The 23,385-nt window shown below is 55.4% G+C and overlaps 1 protein-coding gene across 2 annotated transcripts; it reads right to left on the bottom strand.

The window, feature by feature from the left end:
• Nucleotides 1-2,555: 2,555 nt before the first annotated feature.
• On the bottom strand, nucleotides 2,556-17,143 carry KLF15 (Kruppel like factor 15). Of its 2 annotated transcripts, none has more exons than XM_045991066.1 (3): nucleotides 16,937-17,143; nucleotides 11,480-12,580; nucleotides 2,556-3,793 (listed from the first exon to the last, which is right to left on the bottom strand). In XM_045991066.1, the coding sequence occupies exons 2-3, from the start codon at nucleotides 12,553-12,555 to the stop codon at nucleotides 3,625-3,627; spliced, it is 1,245 nt and encodes a 414-aa protein (XP_045847022.1). In that variant the 5' UTR covers nucleotides 12,556-12,580; nucleotides 16,937-17,143; the 3' UTR covers nucleotides 2,556-3,624. The 2 variants fall into 2 exon arrangements, with proteins under 2 accessions (XP_045847022.1, XP_045847024.1); XM_045991068.1 differs by lacking the exon at nucleotides 16,937-17,143 and adding an exon at nucleotides 13,635-13,933.
• Between the last annotated feature and the right edge of the window lie 6,242 nt (nucleotides 17,144-23,385).

Here is a 23,385-nt window from a genome sequence, read left to right as displayed (position 1 = left end):
GGCTTTCCTTTTGGTGGATGAGGCCATGTAACTAGGTTCTGGCCAAAGACACACAAGGGGACTGAACTGTACAAATCTCAGCCCATACCCTCCCAGAGAGAGGGAACACGCAGCCCCATGCCTGCTTTCTGTGGCTCACCTGATACCCTGGTGAGCCATCTTGGACCAGCACTTAGGGTATGGAGGGCAACAGGAGAAAAGGAGCCTGGCTGTCCCACCCAAGCCACCTATGACCTGAGATTGCTTACTTCCGGATCGTTCCAATAGAGATAATTAATTTCTACCTGTATAAGCCACGGTGTTTGGGGGGGCTCTTTGGTATAGTAAGCCAACCCATACTCTGCTTGGTACAGTGCTCCATAAATGGTACTTTCTTCCCCACTGTGTGCCTTGGGGAAGGGGTATGATGCAAGGCAGGGTGCCAGGGGGTTGTTAAGGCCAGATGTCTGCTCTGCAACCCTCCAGATTCCTCTCTATTACAAACAGTTGGGGCACACTGGCCAGTGTCTTCCTCTGCTTTCTTGCTCACAGGCCACGACAAACACTGCTCTTCCAGTCGCGGAAGCCACAAAGGGTGACAAAGGTGGAGGCATGCAGGTATCTCAGAGTAAGAGACGAGTCTCAACAGAGCTCTCAGCGTCCCCACAGGTCCCACCACAGTGGCGCTTGCACAGACGCAGGCCACAGCAGAGAACAGAGGCCCTGCCCCCCCCCCCAGCTTGTCCATCTGACTGGGGGAGGCTCCCACCCTCGAAAAGGTCTTTGCTGTTGTTCAGTCACACTCACTCTCCCACTCGCTGTTCACCAACCATGCTGCAACCTGGGACTGTCACGTCCAGCCTGCAGGGTGAAGAAGCTGAACTCGGAAAGGCTTAATAAACCTGCCCAAAGTGGAGGGAGGATCCAGAGGCAGTGGTCTTCAGGCTACACTCCCTCTGCTTTGCTGCCCCTGCCAGCCCTCTCTCAGCTGACCCCTCCTGAAAGCAGGGACCTGGGCTGTGCTGCCCATCCAGGGCATGGGCCAACACACCATCAGATGAGTCCAGGCTGAGGGTGAGGGCTAGACCACCCTGCACACGTGGTCAGCCTCCCCTTGGCTGGGAGAGGTCAGCCAGGGGACTGCAAGCTCAGTGCAGTGGGCTTTGGGGGACACACACTGAGATGAGGTGAGCAGCGTCCTGGGTCAGTGCCTGGCATCAAAGACGCAGGGATTCACTGACTTACTCCTTCTCCGGTATGGCCATCCTGACCTCCACTGTTCCTCTTATCCAGGCTGCATTGCTTGTTTGTGGGTAAAGAAAGGCCACGTTAATGTACCTGGAAATCAATGCCTCATTCCCCCAGAGCGTGTTTGACCACAAAGGGTAAGTCTGGTCAGGGGCAAAGGGCAGAGGTCACAGGCTGAGTCCTTCCCCCAGGACCAGAGCTGGTCAGGATGGAGTGTCCATTCTCCAATCATCCATGCTGTAGTGGGCACACATGAAAGCTTCATGTCTGCCAGCTCCCATCGGACAGGAAAGATGACGGTGGCAGATAGCTCCGATCAGCGGGAACAATGGCGTCCACCTTCAGAGGTAGATAACGACACACGCATGTGCACATGTACCTTGCTCCAACATCCTCTGCTGGAAATCCATGGGTGCATCCCCACCTGCCGCCATCTCCAAAGGCGTCACTAAGAAAGACTTGCCGTGCTTGCACTGGGCTTCTGGGGAAAGGATCACCTCTAGAAGGTCCTTGCCTCTCACTTCATGTGGACAGAAGACTTGGGGCAGCCTTGTCGCAGCATCCACCAAGCCCAGCCTGCCCTCCCCAACTTCAACCACCCAGCTGAATCCCTTTGCTAGCTCAAGGCCTCTCCTTGTTCTCTGGTTCCCACTATCCCCAGCTTCCAACCCACCCGGGACAGGTGGAAGCATTCAGACTTCAACTGTGCAAGCACATGGTGGAGATCCCAAAAATCTGGGGGAGTTCGGGAGGACTTGTCTCCCCAGAACTCAGAGTAGCTCGGATGGGTGGAGGAGGTAGCCTCTTTGCTTATACGGCCCCCTCCAAGGCTCCTCTCTACCGGTCAGCACTCAGTCCACTTACAATGTCCCCGGCAGGTGAGAATAACATGCCATCTCCTAAACGGAGTCTCCTCAGCACTCCATGCATATAGTGGGTGCCCAGTAGATGCCTGAAGCCTGCTTGGGGAGCACTGAGTGAGGGTCTGCAACAGGACATCAGAGTAGCACTGATCACTGTGGGCCTGGCCTAGTCTATGCCAGCCTCCCGTAGGTGACACTGGGATGGGGGCTGGATTTGGGTTTGTGGAGAGAGAAGGTGCCCTCCGGCAAACTGCAGTGAGCAGAAACCCAGCAGCTGGCACAGAGGTGGGGTCGATTTGAGAAGCCTGCATGGCTGCACCTCGCGCTGAACCCCAAAGGGGTCTTCATGTCCCTCTGGGTACAAATCAAGGTCTGCTACATGCTGCAAACACAGCCCTCAGAATCACCCCCATTTCCTGGCAAAGCACCAGAAAACAGCACATGAATGCCATAAAGTCACTGAGTTCTTTTTTCTTTTTATTGGCAAAGTAAATATATTTTTATGAAGGACCAAAGAAAATATACATAATTGTAACATATGTACACCAGCTTTATAGATTTTTTAATTTCAAATTTACACCAATGTTGATATGTTATTAAAAGATATTTTATGTAGATGTACCTATGTACAGCTTATTTACATACATTCATAGGATGTGAAATAAACCTGTGAAAACAAGCTCGTTCATTTGATATTAACTTCTAGACAAAATAAGGAATGCGTTTCTAAATCAGGATTTGGAGGCTCTATCTAGTTCTCCCACACGCAATGCAGCCTGCTCCCCTCTCTTCCCCAAAGGGACGGTGGAGGCTGGTGTCTGGATCTGTCTGGAAACGGGATGAGGGGATGAGCCATGCTGGGTACAGATGCTCTGGGGCTGGCCGGCATCTGTCTGTCTGTCCCACACTTTAACTCAAGCGCATGAGCTCCCAGACCCCCACAGAGGGGGCAACTCAGCCTAATTCCACCTCTGCCCAGGGGCCCGGTGATGCGCCATGGACGGCCCTGCTCCTACCCTCAGGTAGTCCGGCTGAGCAGGAGATCTTGGACAAAGCCACCCTCACACCACGGTGCAGCCCTGGACTTCTGGCCTACTTCCTTCTTCCCAGCATGGCTCCCTCTGGGAACTGACATTTCAAAACTGCACATTTCTTCTGAGCAAAAAAGTGCCAGCCTTGGCCCAGGCAGGGAGCCCAGTGGGAGAAGGTCCAGGCTCCCAGCACTGCCTTAGCACAGGCAGGCCCGCGGGAAGGCACAAAGGCACAAAGGCGGGAAGGCCGGCCTGCAGCCCGGTGCGGGGGGTGCGGGGATGGGGTGCCAGCCCCCAGGGACACGGGCGCGGCTCTAGGTCTTCCTAGGAAAGGCAGCAGGCTGGGGGCTCTGGGTTCCCGCCTCCCAGGCACGCCCCCATCTTCCTGCACCTCCTGGGCTTCAGAAGGTGGGTTGGCAACATTGTCACATTCCTCTGAAGAGGCAAATAAATTATTGCTACAAAATAACGGGGCGGGGGAGGGCGCGGGGGCAGGCGGGCGCTCAGTTCACCGCGCGCACTGAGCGGCTGCTCCGAGGAAAGCGGTGCACCTTTATGTGCTTGGAGAGGTGGTCGCTCCGTGCGAACTTCTTCTCGCACACAGGACACTGGTAGGGCTTCACCCCCGAGTGCGAGCGCCGGTGCCGCGACAGCTCATCGGAGCGGGAGAACCTGCGGGACATTGGGGGGCCGCGGTGAGCGAGGCCCGCGGGCCAGGAGCCCACCCAGAAGGCAGCCGCAGGTGCAGGGCTCCACCCGGCCAGGCAGACGGGGCCAACACTTCTCCAGGTTTTGAGTTACTTCTGAATCCCCTGGTGCAAAGTCGCTGTCCCCAGCCTGTCTCCGCCCCCACCCCAGGTTGGGAAGAGCTGTCAATAAAAGGCTCAGTGGCGGCACAGCGGTCTGTTCTTGGGCATCTGGGCCTGCGAGCAGCTGGTAAATATTTTGAGGGGCTGTCAAGCCCACCAGAGCCCAGGATTTACTCTCCACAACACCCTGCTAGCTACCGTGAAGCTGCCCCCTAGGCAGAACTTAGGGCTCTAGGAAGGTCTGCATGAGGAAGCCCATCCACAGGGGAAACGGAAGCCTGAGAGAGGTGTCTCTTTCCCCAGCACTGCAGGGAGCCCCTGGCTCCTCTCCCTTGCCTTCACTACAGCCAAGGTGCTGTATGCAGACTCACATTCCTGCTCCACTCCCGGTCACAGCTTTCCTGAAGGCTGGGTCCCCTAAGCTGTCACCAGACAAAACCACACCACCGCAAGGTACTTCTGAGAGTTTAAATGGTTCACCTGCCATCTCCCTTTTTTGGCCTCAGCCTGCCTGGGAGCAAATACTCCCACAGCCCAGAGGCCACTGAGAATGAGCAGCTACTAATGGGAGAGGTAAGGATCCCAGCTGGGCCACAGGGCTGAGACCGCTGTCACTGACTTCCGGGATTTGAAGTCCCCCCACCCCACCCCATAACCCTCATCTTGACAATGAGATCCCACTCCCCACACACACATGCTTGTCTTCCTCTATGCTCTACCCACATTGACCCATCCTTGGTCCCTTTTGCCACAGGACATTTGCACATACCGTTCCTTCCATCTGAAATGCACTTCCCTCCCCTCTTCTTGCTCCCTCTTTTCCATCACTCAAATGTCACTGCCTCAAGAAAGCCCTCCAGGACTGTATCCCATTCTAGGCTCCCATGGCACAAAATGCTTCTCACTTTAACTTTAAATTCGTTTTCAACTTTTTGGTGAATGTCAGTCTATGCCATTAGACCATCAGTCCCATGAGGAAAGACGTGTGTGTCTTGTTCCCTGTGGTCCATCCCACAAGCAGCCCAGGGCCTGGCACACGGCAGGTGCCCATAAGTGCCTTTACATGAAACAACTGACACAGCAAGCCCCCATGTCAGGATGGAGGGCTGTCACGAGGAATTCTTCTCAAGTCCTGTTGCCTGCACACACATACACACACACACACGTGCACACCATGCACTGCACATGTACACACCCTATACACATGCCACACACACGGGTGTGCTGCACACACGCGTCCACTCTGCATGTGTGCCCGTGCACACAGTCACCTCACGTGTGGGTGTGTACATACAAAAACACGTGTGTGCGCACACACAAGTACCAGGTCCAGCAGCCCCTCCCTGAACCTGTGGTCACACAGCAAGAGGCAGGCTAGCTGGAACAGCTGTCCCCAAACCAGCTAATGGGTAGCCTACCTCTCACCTGACCCTGTGCATGGAGGCCTTCTTTAATCCCACAGCCTACCAAAGACTAGAAGGAACATGCCTTGGGGAAGGTTCAGCTGGGGAGTACGAAGGCCTGAGCATTGGACAGGGAGCCTGCCCGGGAGCCCAGAGGACAGACAGCTCAGCCCAGCTCAGCTACCTCTGGAGCCTAGGACCTGGTCCTGAGAGAAGAGCCAGAGGTCTGCACTTGGAGGCTGGCACTCCACTTCACTTCCCAGGGCACCAACTTAGGCTGGCACAGAGCAATGCTCTCAGCATACATTTGGAATAATCTAAGCCCGACAGGCCCATTTGCCAGATGAGGAAATTGAGGCTCAGAGTGATGAGGGCCTGATCCAGCATCCCTATCATGACAGAGCAGCCAAGGCCAGAGCAAAGGTACTGGCCTGGCTCCCTCCCATGCCCTGCTCGCCCTGGCGACTACAGAGTGCCTGGCCTCCTCCACATTGCCTGGCTAGGCAGTGTGTGTCTCTGCAGCTCTGAGCCAATGAGGAAGTGGCGCCAGTGCATGCTGGAGATCAGAGCCTGGAGCCTGCTCCCAGGCCAGGGCCACTGCCCCCAGCAGGAGTTGAACACACAGCTTCTGAACGGGTGGGCCTGCCCAGAACACAGGCAGGTAGGAAGCCACAGAAATGACGCCACCAGCAATAGCCTTTGCTGAGCCTTCCTGGATGCCAGGCACTGGGTTGTCTTGCCCCTTTCTGGTGAGGGAGCCAGGATCAGTGCCAGAGAACAGACAATACCACAGCAAGGGCTCAGAAAGGACAAGGGGCTTGCCAGGGTCACAGAGCCAGTGACATGGTTGGATCCTTTCAGGTCCCTACCCCACCGGGAGCCCTGTGCAGTCCTGAGCAAGCTCAGGAACCATGTTGGGCCTGTTTCCTCACTCATCCAGTGAAGACCTTGGGATTTTGGCCCACCTTCTGGGACTCGTCTCAAAGGCCAAAGGAGCTGACACGAAGACCACAGTGGCCCTCTGACCACGCGGACACTGAGGGAGAACCAGGCCCGAGAACAAGTTGTCCCTACCTCCAAACCTCTTCCCTGCTGCCTCAGCATCCTGTGACCTGAGAAGTCACAGACCTGAGAAGTGTGCCCTCAGAAGATCCCTACCTCACACCCTCACATGCATTCTCCCGGAGAGCAGCCACCGGAGGACACTGAAGGCGACACAGTGGGAGGGAGGCCATGTGGCTAAGATGCAGGCCTTGCAGGCAGAGAGCTCGGCCACTGATCAGGTGCCTGGGCAAGTCACCAAGCTCTCTGAGGCCCAGTTTCCCCACCTGGAGACAGGGAAATAACAGATCTGCCTCACAGGACTCTGAGGATTGCAAAAGGCATTGAGTGTTTAGAACAGTGCTCACCACATGGCAATCATTCAACGATTACCTGCAAGGAGCTCAGCGCAGTGCCCGGTCCCTGTTGATGTCTAGGGGCACATGGGTCAGCACCACGATTCATGTGGCTGAGGTGCAGCAAAGGGCAGCGGCCCATCACGACAGCCCCACAACTGGCACACACTGCACCTTTGTGCAAAGCACCCCTCCCATCAGCCAGTAAGTCACGACAGTCAATAGCCAGGTCTCAGGACTGTAATGGGAATGGTGCTCCATGGGGTGGTACGGTGCACAGTCTGGCCAAGAACACTTGGGGGCTCTGCCAAGTGCAGGCAGAAAGTTAGAAAATGCCTCGTTGAACAGGAGCAGCAGTGACACAGGGGCTAAGAGAGGAGGCCAGCGGCGTACCACTGGGTCTGAATCCTATCCCTGCCACATTCCAGCTCTGGGGCCTCAGGCCCGCGACTACCCTTCTCTGGGCCTCCCATGTCCACTGGGGATGACCACAGTACCTGCCACATAGGGCTGCTAGAAGTTATTAATATTCATATTAGCTGTGGAAGGAGCGTATTCTTTCTGGATGGAATGGCTTGGCCTTTCCGGAACAGGATGTTCTGCTGCCGTGAACAAAAGGGGCCTGTGTCCGAGAGCGTAGCAAGGAAACTTCTAGGAAGGCAGACAAACAGCCACTTCCCAGACAGTTAGATCGGGATAGGAAAAGTGTGGTTTGGGCCTCATCAAGAATGCCAGAACCATGTCCCAAGAGGAGAGGGGACAAGGAATACTGGGTTCAGGACCAAAAACAAAAGGGAAGTTGGGGCTGGTTACCTGGCAAATGATGACCTGGGTTGGGGGAGGGGAGGACACCATTCATTTCACAAAGGGGCACAGGACACAGTGCCAGGGCCAGAACCAGCCCAGCAGGATAAAGAGCAAACTGCTCACAGGGCCACCGGAAAGAGAGGCAGCCTTGGGTGTGGTAAGCTCCCCATATGAGAAGGCAGGCAAGTATTCGGGGGGCTGCCCGAAGCTCAGCTGCAGATGAAGATCCTTCTTCCCACCACTCGAGCAGGCCACCTCCCATAGAAGGTTTGCCCAGGGGGCTAGAGAGGGGTCCTGAGTCTGGCTGGAGGAGGCCAGGGGGCAAAGAGCCTGGGTTGAACTCCAGCCTGTGCTACTCACTAGCTGTGGGACCCAGGGGACCTTACTTAACTGTTCTGTCCCTCAAATTCCTCCTCTACAGATGGCGACAGCATCCTGATGCCCACCTCGTGGACTGGCTTGGAGCATTAAATGAGTTACTCTGGAACATTCAGAACATGCATTAGGAGCTACTGTTATGGCCATTGTTGTTGGCTCTTTTCCCCTAGCCCAGAAGCATGACACCTGAAAGAGCTCACGGCCTTGTGGGAAAGAGAGAACACCCAGCCATTCTGGTACCAGGCACAAGGGATTGAGGACAAGGGAAAGGCCAGCTGTGTAGCTGCAGGCGTCGAGCTCCCAGGTGGGAAACGTATGTTCACCAGACTGCTGGTGGGTCAGGTGGGGCCGAGGCGCCCACCTGTGGGCACAGCCAGAGCCATGCCCATGAGCTCCATCTCCGTGGGCTCTCTGGGAAATACAGATTGGTGCCTCCACATCACAGAGCTGTTGTAAGGGCACGACGCGCTTATCTAATGTGACATGCGCAGAACAAAGCAGGGACCATTGCAAGACCAACGACCATTGCCATCAGGAGGAATGTGCTGGAGACAGAGGGCACAGAGAGGATGCACAGAGGGCAGGGGCCTGAGTGGGAGCCTGCATTGTGGAAGGGAGGTTGGCAAGCAGATCGTGCCAGAATGAGAAGTTTGGATAGGAACCTAAGTTTACCAAAACACATGAAAAGGTCAGAATAGCCTCATGAGGTAATGAGTTCCTTGTGGCAGGAAGCATACAAGCAAGGGTGAAGATTTGTGGACGGTATTCCTGCTCTGAGCACTTGGAGCAGTGCCCAGCACTGAGTAAGCGGTCAGAAAATCTGCCGCGGACTGTCATCATCACCACCACTGCTGTCCCGTTCGGGCCACGCTGCCCCAAAGCCAGTCTGTCTTCCTGCCCAAATACTGCGAGGGCTCCCTCCATATACAAGGGACATGTGCATGTTGTGCACACCTCCAGGGGCTCAGGATTCCTGAAGGCCAGCCAGAGACTCTGGCATTCTCAGAGAAATAGCCCTCCCAAAAGGCAGGCACCTTCAGCTCCCCGTGCCTCTGTCACCTATAACTCCACAAAGGCCAGACCCTATTCCAGGCGAACCTTGGGAGAAGCTGGGGAGGCCCTCTGAAGGCCCAGGAGTGGTTGGAGCCAGGGATGGCTCCACGGTCAGCTTCACAGGGACCCTGCTATGCCAGGCACACACCAGCCTACCCCCGCAAGAGGGTCCTGGGCAAGAAGACCAGTGCCAAGGCCCACACAGTGGCAAAGCTGAATCCCCTCCACAAATCCCACTCCCACTTGCTTGCACACCTCCTACCATGGGGAACTTACCATCTCCAGAGGGTACTGTGTTGGAGCTGAGACCTGCCTCCCTAAGATGCACTCTGGGCTGAGAGTTCCATCTGCTCTCTGGGACAGCCCAGAAGGCGGCAGGTCCCCTCCTCCTAGGGGAATGGGACAAGCAGGTAACCTTCACCAAGGACTACAACCTTTTGCCTCGTGGCGCTACCTGACTGGACGGGCCACTTGCCAAGAGTCAGCAGTGGCCAGGGTGCCCAGGAAGGTAGGCCTATCATGAGTCGGACCAGTGCTCTGACCAGCCAGACGCCCAACCCCTCCACAGCCCTGCCCCCCACCAAAAAAAAAATGCATCCAAGAGGAGTCCCTGGGAGTCCGGGGTACCGCCAAAATAGCACCCTTCTCAGACTCTGCCCTTGTATGAGTAACAGGACTACCAATGAGAAGGGGGTAGTGCTGAGTGTCCCTGCACCCCTGACCCTGGTAGGGAGCAGGCCCTCCACTTCTCAGATGAGGAAAACTGAGGCTTGGCCGGGGGACCTCCCCGGAGGCACATGGCGAATTGGAGGCTGACCTAGGCTGAGGCTCCCCACCGTTACCGCCAGCTACCCTCTATCCAGGGTGTCACGATGCCCCTGCCTTCTACAGTTGAGCGCCTGCCTCGACTGCCCCAGTGTCTCGGCTTCTCCCCCCACCCCCAAGCTCCGACCAGCAACCCTGCATACCCACCTCTGTGTCAGGCCTCACGAGTGGCCCCACAGGTGCTGCACCTGTCGCCCAGGGATGGGACACCAGCACCACCACCCTGGTGTCAACACTGTACCCAATCTTGCAGAAGCCACGTGGGCCTGTCTGACGGGTGCCTTTGTGGGGTCAGTGGCTGGGTGACACCCTTCATCAGGAAAGACCTCCATAACCCCAGATGCTGTTTGGGAGAAGTCCCTTCCCTGGTCAGCCCAGCACTCCACGGAAAGAGGCAGCAGCATCACATCGGATCTTCCAGTCACCGATCCGGCCACACCGCAGCCAGCCAGGACTCTAGGGCCAGCACCTCCCACCTGGGGCCAACTCTCCAGCGCTCTCAGATGAGTCTGGTCAAGAAAACAGAAGCTGCCAACGGCTCCCCATCGGTCACAGTCACACAGATGCACACAGGCGGACAGGGTACACAAACATGGGGAGTTACGCAACACACCAAGACACACACTAAGACACACATACGCACACGCACACGCGCATGCATAGCTGCCCGCTTGCTGTGAGACCCACACACAGACAGCTGCGCGCACCACGTCGCTCTCTCACACGCACCCACAAAGCAGCGGCCACGGCAGCAGTGCGCGAATGTGGGAGCACAGGCCGCCCTCCCGGGAGGCCACATTCGTACAGGGTCAGTGTGCTGAAGACTGGGGACAGCCCAGCCAAGGTACCCCTGGGCATGGGAGCTCCCAGCTGCCTGCTTTTCAGGACAAGGTACACAAGCCCACCCAGGGGCCGGCCAGCTCTGCCACCCGCTGCCTGCCAGCCCTGAGCAAGATCCCTGTCCTTTGAGAGCTGGTTTCCCCTGCTGTACCACACAGAATGGATCCACAAGGACTGTTCCACCTTCACTCAGCACCCCCTGCCTGATTGTCCTTTGAAGATTCCCAAATACACCTTCAAGTACCCCCAGGGGAGCAAGGACCAAGCCCAGCCCGTGAATGCAAGAACATCTGCAAGTGAAGCTGGTCCCTCTGGTTGGAACAGCAGCATTTCCAGGTTGTGACTCCTCTGATACAGGACCCTCTGGCTCCAATCCCATTTACAAAGTGGTGTGGCCTTGGGCAAGTTACCTGGCCGGTCTGAGCCTGTTTGCTCAGCTGGAAGACCTCAGCGAGGGTAGTACTTTCCCTAGGGGTGCTGTGAGGCCCAGAGGGAGCAGTGCACTCGTGGCCACAGCCCTTAACTCCATCATTTTTAGCTGCCCTCATTACTAAGGAGAGGGCCCTTCTGCCATGGCCCAGCTCCTCACCCTGGGCATGAGCCGCAGCAAGCCTCACCTGGTCATTATGAAACTAGAGACCGGTTTTTTTTTAGGCTCTAGTGATCACTAGGGATGAGGAAACCTCTGGACAGCCATGCCAGCTCTGGCTCCACTCCCTGCCTGCCCCTCTCCCCCCTTCCTAATCAGCCTTATCCTACCATGAACCAAGGCCTTGACCGCACACCCAGGGGAGCAGAGATTCATCAGCCGTGCTCCGCGCCCGCCTTGTCACCTGTCATACTGACCTCCAGCCGCAGCCCGGCCAGGTGCAAGCAAAGGGCTTCTCGCCTGTGTGCCGGCGCAAGTGGGCCTTGAGGTGGCTGCTTTTGGTGTACATCTTGCTGCAGCCGGGGAAAGTACATTTGTGCATTTTGATGAGTTCTGCTGCTGGATTCTTGGGGAACTTCTGGCCCATGAGTAGGCCGGTGGGGCCAGGGCCCAGGGGTCCCGACCCAATGGGCTTGGCAGCAATGGGCACAGGGGCGATTCGCACGAACTTGGATGACAGGTTCACATTGGAGGAGGGCACCACCTGGGGCACAAGTGCGAAGGTCTGACCCTGGATATTGACCAGAAGCTGGGCCACCTTGACGCTTTCCGGGGCCTGCCCGGGGGAGGCGGGCTCCGTGCCTGACTCCTGCTTCACCTGCACAGGCTGGATCTGTAGCAGCACCGGGATAGGGCCATCAGATGCAGGCCCCCCACCCGGGCTCTGGCTGCCTCCCACACTGGCACTGCCCAGAGGTGGAGTGCAGCGCTCCCTCCCACTGGACCCAGGATGGAGGAGGCTCCTGTGTGGTCCGGCTGAGAGCTGGTCACAGGCCTCTGCGTCCTTGCTGTTGCTCTCTGGGGCCTCCTTGACTCCCAGCTCCATGTTCTCTTCCAGAAACTCTTCAATCTCCTCCAGGGTGGGCTGGAAGGGCCTTGGGACATCATCAGGGTCACTCACAGGAAATTCGGGGAAGGAGAAATGCTCCCCCTTCACAGGTGCCGGTGCCCTCCGCCAGGGCCCCCAGGCCATGGGACCACTGCTGGCCCCAATGCCACCACTGCCACCACTGCCCAGGGTGGCCTGGGACAGCAGGAAGTCCAAGATGCTGTCCTGGCCGTCAGCACCCAGCCCACCACTGTAGCAGGAGCAGACGGCTTGTGAGTCTGGGCTGGCACAGGAGCAGAGGCTGGAGGCATCGCTGTCATCCTCCGAGAGGGGCGAGGGCAGCCTGTGATACGCCCGCCCACTGGCCAGCCTGTCACCCAGATAACCAACTGGGCATTTCGGTGACGAGAAGGTCTCGTCGACTGGTAGCAAGTGGTCCACCATGCTGGCCTGGCCGTGCCGTTGGCGGCTGCAGAGAGGAACAAAGGAGGCCTGGTCAAGAAGACAGCATGCTCACCTGCCACCTCGTGGGCCTGTGCCCCCACCCCGCTGCTGGCCCACAGGCTCCCATTGCCAAATGCCTGGGTCCTGTCTCCATCCCATCCTGTGGGAGAACTCTATCTGCAAGAGTGTTTTCCGAAATTGCACCACCTGTTTGCAAAAGAGTGCTCTCCAAGCCCATTGCACAATCCAGGGTACTTTTGGTTTCAAACAGGTTTTCCAGAACAATTCGGTAAAGAACACCCATGTATCTGTGAATGATTGAGCGTGAATGCATGTGAGCGAGAAAGTACGCAAGGAGGCTCTCAGTACCCTGAAATGGCCAAGGTTGGGGAACCCTATCCAGCTAACTGGAGTGGCTGCATTTCTGAGGACACCTGACCTCAGCTCCATTCTTGTTGAGTCACTGGCAGGGGCAGGAGATTGGCCATTTGCCCTCTGACCCCTGGTGGTTGGGGCCTGAGTAGGGTTGCCAGATTGAGCAAATAAAACTAGAGGCCACCCAATTAAATCTGATGTTCAGGTTTTAAAAAACAAGCAACTTATAACACAAGTATATCCCAAATATTAAATGGGCCATGCTCTTATTAAAAAATTATTTTATCTGATATTGAACCTTAATTTAGCAGTCCATATTTTAATCAGGTAAGTCTAATTTGTGGGGGAAAAGAGAGATAAGATTAAAGACCCATATGCCCCCGTCCTCACAGTCCATTTCCCCATCTGAAGGGGGACAGCTCGTCCACCCTCCCGCTCTCGGATGCCTCCAGCCTCACCTGCCTTCTCTGTGAAATGGGAAAGGCAGGGTCAGAAAAATGCTCTCAGCTGTACCCAGGCATTTTACTGAGGCTTTACCACTAGGTGGACAGGACCCTGCCCCACAGTGATAACTCAAGAGTGCAAAAGTGGACCCAGGTCCCAGCACTTGCATGGCCACTACCCCATTTTGACTTCACAGCCGCCTAGTGGGATGGGAGATAAAATGCCCTTGGCTTGTACCCCAACCCCCATGGTACACTCACCACCTCAGGAAGGCTCAGCTAACCCCCGTCTTCCCACTAGACCATGAACTCCATGAGGGCAGGCTAGGCTGCTGGGGCTCCACTGTGTTCCCAGCTCCTGGCGTGGCAGCTGGTGCCCAGGAGGAGTTCAGAGAATATCAACAGAGAAGAGAGGGGACATCTGCCTCCTCTGAAGGCCATGCTAGGTCCGGTGTCCAAGGAGAGTCAACAGTGTACAGCCGTAATGGGGCCACCTATGTGGACCTTTGTCCCCACCCACTGACCAGTGAGGTTTGGTAAAAGGGAACGTCCTATATCTGAAACCAGAGATTCTCTGCTGCCTGTCATCACTCTGCACCCACCCCTACGCTCTGTCTTGAGGACTACTCCTGGACCTGGCACACAGCGCTACCCAGTAGTCAACAAGTCAACAAGCCTGGCCAGGGACAGAGACCTCTCAGGGCCAGCTAGGATCATCATCAGCTGTGCACTCCCCAAATCTCAGTTTCCCCACCTGTTCCAGGCTCCAATGATCTCAGTTTCCCACTAATCCAGGAAGCTTCATGGAGCTCCAGGAAATTAAGGCAAGGTAGATGCTCTTGGCAAGTCTGCACCCCAGGGCAGTTTCACCAGAAGGACATTTGGCTCTTTGATTTTAAATACTCATCTGAGGATTTAAAACTGGGAATTTCAAAATACACACTAGTCACCGAATTAGGTGCTAAGAAGGAATGAAAGTGCCAGATAATGTGAAAGGCAATGAGCCCGCACTGGGCCCTATAGGCCCCGCTACCACCCCTTTAAGCCACCCTATAGCAGGAGGCGCTGCTCCTGCCTCTGCAACTTAGCCGGGCCGACTCAGGCAGGTAGCACAACGTATCTGTGTCTGTGTCTTGGTCTGTTGGGTGGGGAGGCTGCCCGTGGTGCCTACTTCCCGGGTTGCTGAACGAGTTCAGTGAGCTAACACAGCTGAACACTTACAACGGGGGTGCCACACACAAGTGTGGGTCAGTACCGGCCACTAGGATCAACCTCCAAATAGGTGAACACATATTCTTTCTGTCCCTCTGCTGTGAGCCTAAGGTATCGGGGGTCTCCAGCCTTCCTGGAACCCAGGCCTTGATTGGTGGGAAGAGGCAGATTGAGCCATGTTCTTGCCCACTTAAAACTCTCCCCTGAAATGTGATCACCATCTGAATATTATTACATGATAGTAAGGAATTACTGTTAATATTTTTAAGTGTGACGATAGTATCACAGTTGATAACAGATATTCACAGATGAAATGGTATAAAAAGAAAGAGTGGGGGAAATGAGTAAGTATAGTAGGGTAGGGTAGGAGAGAATTTCTATTAACTTCTCTGGGAAATGTGACCCCCTCTCTCCCAGCAGCCCAGCACCTGGGCCTTGCACATCTCTCCCAGACCTCACAGCCACCTGCTCCACTCCACACTAACTGTGCCCTCTCTGTGGTTCCCTCTTCCCCCCAGTGCTTATTTAGATCTCAGCTCTGAAGTCACTGTCTTGGGGGGGGGGGAGTAGAGGCTTTTCTGACCACCCTCTGTCAAATTATCCCACATTATATTCTTCTAGCAGTTGCTACCAGGCGCAAACTATTGTGGTTATGTGTTTGTGTACTTTATTTTCTGCCTACCTCCCCAACAAAATACAAGCTGTTCTGACTATCCAGTCCACCACTATCCTAGAGTCTAGAACAGGACCTGGCAGAATTTGCTGAGTGAATGAGAGGTTCTTGAGGAAGTCAGACAGGCAGTAGGGGTGTGGGGATTCCACCAGGAATAGAATGGCCAGAGTCAGGCAGAAGAGTTTTAATGCAGGGCTGAGCAGCCTGGGCTGGACACTCAGGCACTGAGAGCAGAGAAGGGGCTCTGGGGCTACCCTGGGTGCTGGCGGTAGAAAAAGGGCCCGCTAGGGCTGGAGGGAGCCGGCTGGGGCGCTAAAATACAGCACATGGCAGGGCCAGAACCACAGCCTGCATGCAGGGGGAGGGGACACACTGTTCCGGGCACCGTCCCGGCCTACAGCCGGACTCCGCCCCGCCCCTTCCCCCCCACCCCCCACCCCCCCCAAGCCCGGCCAGGCCTGCTGTTTATCCTCCCGGGGACACAGCGGCTGCAGGAACAACATGTAATTGATAACAAGCCCAGCGCCGGCCAAGGGCTTGCCATTGGGTCAGCGTGCAAATCACGGGGGTGGCGGGTGGGGGCCGCCCTTCAAAATAAGAGTCTCGCTCCCTGCGCCAACCGCAGGCCCCAAAGTCGTAGAGGCCAGGCGTCCTCCCACCTGTAGGACGGCGGGGGCTCCTGGGAGTCACCTAGTTCTTGGGGGAAAGGTGATTTGAGGGACTAAAGCATTTGGGGATTTTTGTCAGCTCCCCAGGGACTGGGCGAGAAAACATCCCCTCTGTGTCCTGGGGGGGGCGGTCCTTTGGGAATACCACAGTGGGGAGGAAAGAGGGAACCCGAAACAGACGGCCAGGGTGGGTGGGGGCGGCCTCTCCTCCGTCCCCCGCCACCCCCTGACAAACCGATCTGCTCACGTTCAGGAGAGAGAACCACGGACTCAGTGGGTAGCAGGCGTACAAGACGTGTGAACAGTGCGGGTGTGCGCGAAAGGGTGTGAGTTCATGTCGTGTGACTGTGCGTGTGCGGGGCGTGGTGTGCGGCGGCCGCGTGGCTGTGCAGAAGGTGTCCCCGACATACTCGTGCGTGGAGCTGACGTGGGTGCCCGCGCGGGTGTGGGAAGGTGCGTGGGAAAGGAAGACGTGGGGACCAGCTCAGACCCCTCGGCGAGGCTGGAGCTCTGCCAGCCGGGCACCATGCCCTCGGCCCGCACCCCCTCCCCCGGAGGCCACGGCTGCGGTGACCGACAGTAACCCCACCGCCACAGACCACTCCGTCCCCCATTCCCTGCCCCCGGCCGGCCGGCGCGCCCGCCCGTCCGCTCCTCTCGCCAGGCCGGCCGGGTGCCCGCCATATGGGAGGGCCGGCCCGCAAGGCGCTCAGGACTCGCGGGACCAGGCGCTGAGGCGGCGGCCCGGACCTGCGCGGGCAAAGTGTCTATGGGCAACTGGGGTCACTCTCCCACGGGCTTGTCCGGTCCCCGGGCCAGCGCAGGGGCTCACCCCGCTCCTCCGACATTTCCTCGGACACTCGCGCGGAGCTTGGGACAGCGGCAGGGCCACCCCGACACGCGACCAGAGACAAGTCAGCGCCCCACTGCCCCAGTCGCGCCCCAACCAGCCCCCTGGGCGCCCGGAGCCGCGTCCACGCGGCCGTCCGGCCTCCCCAAGCTTTTCCCACCTGAACTTGGCGCACGCCCGGCTAGCGGCCAGGCCCCGGCGGTCCTGAGGCCCCGGGGGCTGGGCTGGGGGCGGCGGCCCGGCTCCCGGTCCGGCGGCGGCCGCGGGCCCAGCCGCGGGTCCCGCTTTGGTTTGCTCGCCCGCTGGACCGCGGGTCGCTGCGGCGGAGCACTGGCCCGCAGCCGCCAGCTCCGCGCTCACTCCCCGCGGCTCACGTGACACCGCGGGCGCCGCGAAGGCTCGCAGGAGGCTCGGCCCCGGGCGCGCGCCCCATTGGCCGGGCCCGCGCGTCACGCGCCCGGCCCCGCCCCCAGCCCCGCCCCAGCTGCGCGCCGCGCCGGGCTCCGCCGCCGCCCGCGCGCACCCGGTGCAGGAGCCGCCCGGCCCGCGCGGCCCGCGGTCTCCAGCCGCTTTCCCTCCCCCACCACGGCCGTGGGCTCGCGGCGTCCGGGGGACCCGCTGCTGAAGGTCGGTCCCCAGGTGAGAACGGGAGCCTCGGGCCCCGCCCAGAGCCCTGAGATTGTTCCGAAGTGGAGTCCAGGTGGGGGCCGTGGGCCCGCGGGCCAGGGCCGCCTCGGCTCCCGCCTCCAGCCCGCAGCCGCCGCAGTGTCTCCGCTGAGAGCCGGGGAAAGTCGGGACTTGTCTTGGGCAATACGGCGCGGCCTTTCTGCCGAGCAGGCGCGGTTACTACCCCGGGGAAAGGGAGCGCTCCAGGCGCTGCCTCCCGGGCCTCTCGGAAGGTCGGAGGGTCGGAAGGTTAGACACCCGGTGTCCGGGCCACCCTCCCGAAGACAGAGCGGTGCTCCGCGGCTGCAAAGGCCGTGCTCAGGCTGCTGTAGTCCGCAGCAGTCCGGGGGCGCGTTGGCATTCCACTCAGGGGCGGAAAGAGGGAGGCTCAGAGTGACTTGCCCAGGGTGCCGTGCCCTTTCCCCCTGTGGGATCCTCAACCAAGCATTTACAGATGAAGAAACGGACTGTGAGGGGCTGCGGTCCTCCTAGGTAACTTAGCCGGTAAGGAGAGGGGAGGGGGTGAGGCAGAGCCTGTCTGTCCCGGGGAGGGCATCTTCCAGGCACCCCAGGGACGCGTGAGCAGAGGTCTTTCTAAGGAGTTAACATCTTTCCCTTCCTGGCCTGGGAGGTGAAGAGCGTTTTCTCTGCTCCTCTCCCAGTACACTGCTAGAGCAGGAATGCATGGCCAGGAGCTGTCTGGGCTCTCTGGAATGCTGTGGGTCTGGGCTCCTGCCTCCATGCCAGGGCTCGCACCTGGATCATGTGGTCCTTCCCGTGCACCCTGTTGGGGCCAGCGATACAGCGCCTGCTGCCACCCAGAGCCAAACCGCGGCTTGGCGGACAGGTTTGGAGGACGCTGGTGTAGAAGATGAAATACCTCCTAGCAGCTTGGGCACTTCTGTGGTCAGAAACTGACAAGCAGAGAACAATAAATACTCCGTGGCTTCACTTCCGTGTGGAATCTTAAAAACTAAAAACAAAACATTCCTAGAAAAAGAGATCAGACCTGTGGTCACCAGAGGATGGGGGAGAGGGATTTGGAAAAGGTGGTAGAAAGGGACAAACTTCTAGGTGTAAGATAAACAAGCCCCGGGGGCTGTCTGGTACAGCCTGACATTCAACACTGCTGTGGGATGTACAGGAAAGTTATTAAGAGAGTAGATCCCAAGAGTTCTCACCAGAAGGATTTTTCTTTTCCTTTTTTTGCTTTTCCTTTTTATTATATCTATATGAAATGACAGCTCCTCTGGTAATTATTTCACACTATATGTGAATCAAACCATTATGTTGTGCATGCTAAACTCATACATTGCTGCATGTCAATTGTGTCTCAACGAAACAGGGGAAAAAAAACCTGAAGGAAAGCCAAGATGCTCCTGTTACAACCTGAGTCAGATCATGTCTCTCTTTGACTCAGAACATTCCAGTGGAGCCCAGCTGTCACGGCCTGCAGTGCCCTACAGGATCTGTACCCCAGCCCCCATTATCCTATCCTTTCCCCTTGCTTACATCACTCCAGCCACACTGGTCTCCTTGTAGGTTCTCAAACATACCAGGCTCGGTCCTACCTCAGGGCCCTTGAATGTGTTGTTCCCACTGCCTGTACAAATTCTTTCCCCACAAATTGCATGGTTCCCTCACCTCCTTCGGGGTTTTATTCAGATGTTATCTTCTCAGGGAACCCTTCCTTAACCATTCAATATAACACGCTCCTTAACATTTCCTGTTCCCGTATCTTGTTTAACTTTTTTATTGGCATCTATTCCCTGCTAATGTATTATACATTTTACATTTTATTTTGTTTGTTTTTGTTCTCCTCCAATAGAATGCAGGTCCCGCCAAAGCAGTGATTTCTGTCCATTTGTTCCCTTCATAGCTCTAGCACCAAACACACGGTTAAGTGCTCAACCGCTGAATTAATGGTTGTCTGAAAGACTTAAAGTTAACAGGGTCAGCCTGCGGAGACTTACACGGGGCTGAGGAACCTACCCCAAATGAGTTAAGAAGTTGGTTCCTGGAGAAATTAGAAGACCAATTTTCTCCCCAAAGAGACCCAGGACAGCCCCAAGCTAGTTTCCAAGGACTGCCTTTGCACAGAGCCCCTCCGCTCTGATTCATTTTCCTCCTCCCTCCAGCACCTGGTTAACTCCATTCATCCTGGGGATATCAGCTCAGACTTAACTTTGTAGGGCACAAAAACCTTATTTCTCATAAAACCATAAAAACCTTATTTCCCACCTCCAGGCTACACCAGGCCTCACATGTCTTCATGGCACAGTGTTCAGAATGTAGCAGGGGCTCAGTAAATTTGTGTTGGGTAAATAAATAAACAAATGAATGAGTGGATGAGAACACTGGCAGCCTACGAAACAGAATGTCCACTTGGGCGGCTAGCTACAGCACCTACCCCAGGCCATACTGAGGGAGAGAAACTCTCCCAATGCAGCGGGGGGAATCTGTTACCAGAATTCCCTGCCAGGAAGAAAAGGAAGCCAGGTAGTGCCCTTCCAAACAGAGGTGACAAAGAAAAAGAAACATTTCTATTCACCAATGAAAACCTCTAATATACTTACCCTCTGAATTAATTCCTACCCTATTTCTACATCATCTCATATAGAAAAGGACCTGAGTCCCCAGCACCTGTCCAGCTCTGACTAGTCACAAAGGCCCCAGCAACAGAAGTGGGGCTTACCTCTAGGGCAGCCTTTGGGCAGGTTAGTTTTCCTGTCCGAACCTCAGTTTGCTCATCTACAAAATGTGTGGCAAGACCCCTGTCCTAATTGCCTCACAGGGTTATTGGAGGAGCAAATACAGTACTAGATGGGAAAAGGTGTTAGAGAAATTGAGAGACTGGGAAGCAGTTCTCAGCCCTGGGCAATGCTGGGAAATGGGAAGCCTGGCACACAGTCCCCCAGGCAACAGGAAGACGGCAGTGCAGAAGGTCAGTAAGCTCGGGCACCTGGGTGGTTCTGTTGGTTAAGCCTTTGGCTCCGGTCATGATCCCGGAGTCCTGGGATCAAGTCCCGCATCAGGCTTCTCCTGCTCTGCAGGGAGCCTGCTTCTCCCTCTGCTTCCCCTGCTACTCCCCCTGCTTGTGCTCACTTTGTGCGCACGCTCTCTCTCTCTCTCTCTCTCTCTCTTTGTGTCAAATAAATAAATAAAATCTTAAAAAAAAAAATGGAAGAAGAAGAAGATCAATAAGCTCTACCAGGGCAGCAAGGAGCTCCACCTGGGGAAGAGGGAAGCATGTATCCAGGCCCCCTTGAAGAGGAGGGTTCCAGGGCCTGCTCAACCAGATAATGCAAGAAAGCAAATGGCTACATTGTTTTTTTGTGTTTTTTTTCCCCTTTTTATTTATTTTTTCAGCGTAACAGTATTCATTCTTTTTGCACAACACCCAGTGCTCCATGCAAAACGTGCCCTCCCCATCACCCACCACCTGTTCCCCCAACCTCCCACCCCTGACCCTTCAAAACCCTCAGGTTGTTTTTCAGAGTCCATAGTCTCTTATGGTTCGCCTCCTCTCCCCAATGTCCATAGCCCGCTCCCCCTCTCCCAATCCCACCTCCCCCCAGCAACCCCCAGTTTGTTTTGTGAGATTAAGAGTCATTTATGGTTTGTCTCCCTCCCAATCCCATCTTGTTTCATTTATTCTTCTCCTATCCCCCTACCCCCCCATGTTGCTTCTCCATGTCCTCATATCAGGGAGATCATATGATAGTTGTCTTTCTCCGATTGACTTATTTCACTAAGCATGATACGCTCTAGTTCCATCCACATCGTCGCAAATGGCAAGATTTCATTTCTTTTGATGGCTGCATAGTATTCCATTGTGTATATATACCACATCTTCTTGATCCGCAAATGGCTACATTGTTGATGGGACCAAGGACATGGATTCTCAGTCGTCTTAGAGATTTAAGCCCAAGCCTCTTGGACTGACATCCAGGCCATTCATTTGAGTAATTCTTTTAAAAAATAATACCTGCTAACAAGACAGGAAACAATGTGTGTTGGAGAGGATGTGGAGAAATGGGAGCCCTCTTACACTGTTGGTGAGAATGCAAGTTGGTGCAGCCACTTTGGAAAACAGTGTGGAGATTCCTTATGAAATTAAAAATAAAGCTTCCCTATGACCCTTCAATTAATTGCACTACTGGGTATTTACCCCAAAGATATAGATGTTGTGAAAAGAAGGGCCATCTGTACCCCCATGTTCATAGCAGCAATGGCCACAGTTGCCAAACTGTGGAAAGAACCAAGATGCCCTTCAAGGGGCAAATGGATAAAGAAGATATGGAGTATTGTGCCTCCATCAGAAAGGATGAATACCGGGCGCCTGGGTTGCTCAGTGGGTTAAGCCGCTGCCTTCCGCTCAGGTCATGATCCCAGGGTCCTGGGATCGAGTCCCGCATCCGGCTCTCTGCTCAGCGGGGAGCCTGCTTCTACCCTGTTCCCTCTCTCTCTCTCTCTGCCTGCCTCTCTGCCTACTTGTGATCTGTCTCAAATAAATAAAATCTTTAAAAAAAAAAAAGAAAGAAAGGATGAATACCCAACTTTTGTATCAACATGGATGGGACTGGAAGAGATTATGCTGAGTGAAATAAGTCGAGCAGAGAGAGCCAAGTATCATATGGTTTTGCTTATTTGTGGAGCATAAGGAATAACATGGAGGACATGGGGAGATGGAGAGAAGAAGGGAGTTGAGGGAAATTGGAGGGGGAGATGAACCAGGAGAGACTATGGACTCCGAAAAACAACCTGAGTGTTTTGGAAGGGAGGGGTTTGGGAGGTTGAGGAACCAGGTGGTGGGTAATAGGGAGGGCATGTACTGCATGGAGCACTGGGTGTGGTGCAAAAACAGTGAACACTGTTATGCTGAAAATAAACAAATAAAAAAAAAAGAGTTTTAGGATTGGCTTTTCTATTTCTGCCTAAAAGACTCTTGAAATTTTGATAATGATTGAGTTGTATCTGTAGATAACTTTGAGTGGTATTGTCAAAAGATTAAAGCTTCTTACCCATGAAGACAGCATGTCTTTATTTATTTGGGTCTTGTCTAATTTCCTTCAGAAATGTTTTAAAATTTTCATTGTACAAGACTTTCGCTTCTGGGGCACCTGAGTGACTCAGTGGATTAAGCGTCTGCCTTCAGCTCAGGTCATGATCTCAGGGTCCTGGGATTGAGCCCTGCATCACATCGGGCTCTCTGCTCAGCAGGGAGCCTGCTTCCCCCTCTCTGCCTGCCTCTCTACTTGTTATCTCTCTGTGTTAAATAAATAAATAAATAAATAATCTTAAAAAAAAAAAAAGCGCGCATTGTGTCAGTGTTCAAGCGCCGCAGAAAGGCATGAAATAAAAAGTACAATCCACTTGGCCTCAGTCTCACTCAGCATTTCTGTTTTGGTTTCCATATGATGTAACTGTAAATAATATGCTTGTCTCTTTTGTGTTCATAATGGAAGCGGTGGATGCCCACCCCCTGTGTGCTAGACATTCTGTGTTTGCCCCTCCAGGTCTGTCTCTGACCTTCTGCCCCTGCTCTGAGCCCCCAGAGGCTCATCTGCACAGGCCATGAACAAGGGCCCTGTGGTTTCCAAGAGGGTTTGGCAGGTGACAGGCAGTGGTAACAGATGAGGATGTGGGGGACATGCAGTTGGATTTGTCCCTTACAGGTCACTGGCAGGTGGCTTTGTCCTTCCAGTGCAGCTCCCGAAGCCCCTCCTCTCCTAACCTTGCCCAGGACACCTCTGCCTCCTGCTGCCCGCATCCTCGCCCAAAATCACTCCTCCTCAGACCTGTTTGGGGGCAACCCTCCTTGCTTGTGATCTCCAGCTTTTAGGTCAAAAATACAGCAGCACTCACATTGCACCTCACAGGTGTTCACTTTATTTGGTCTTCACAACACCCCAGAGGCTGGCATTACAGATGAGGAAACGC

The sequence above is a fragment of the Meles meles genome, chromosome 20 (assembly GCF_922984935.1).
Source record: "Meles meles chromosome 20, mMelMel3.1 paternal haplotype, whole genome shotgun sequence".
NCBI lineage: Eukaryota > Metazoa > Chordata > Mammalia > Carnivora > Mustelidae > Meles > Meles meles.
Note: the sequence above shows the minus strand (reverse complement) of the source record. Positions and strands in the feature narration are given on the sequence as shown.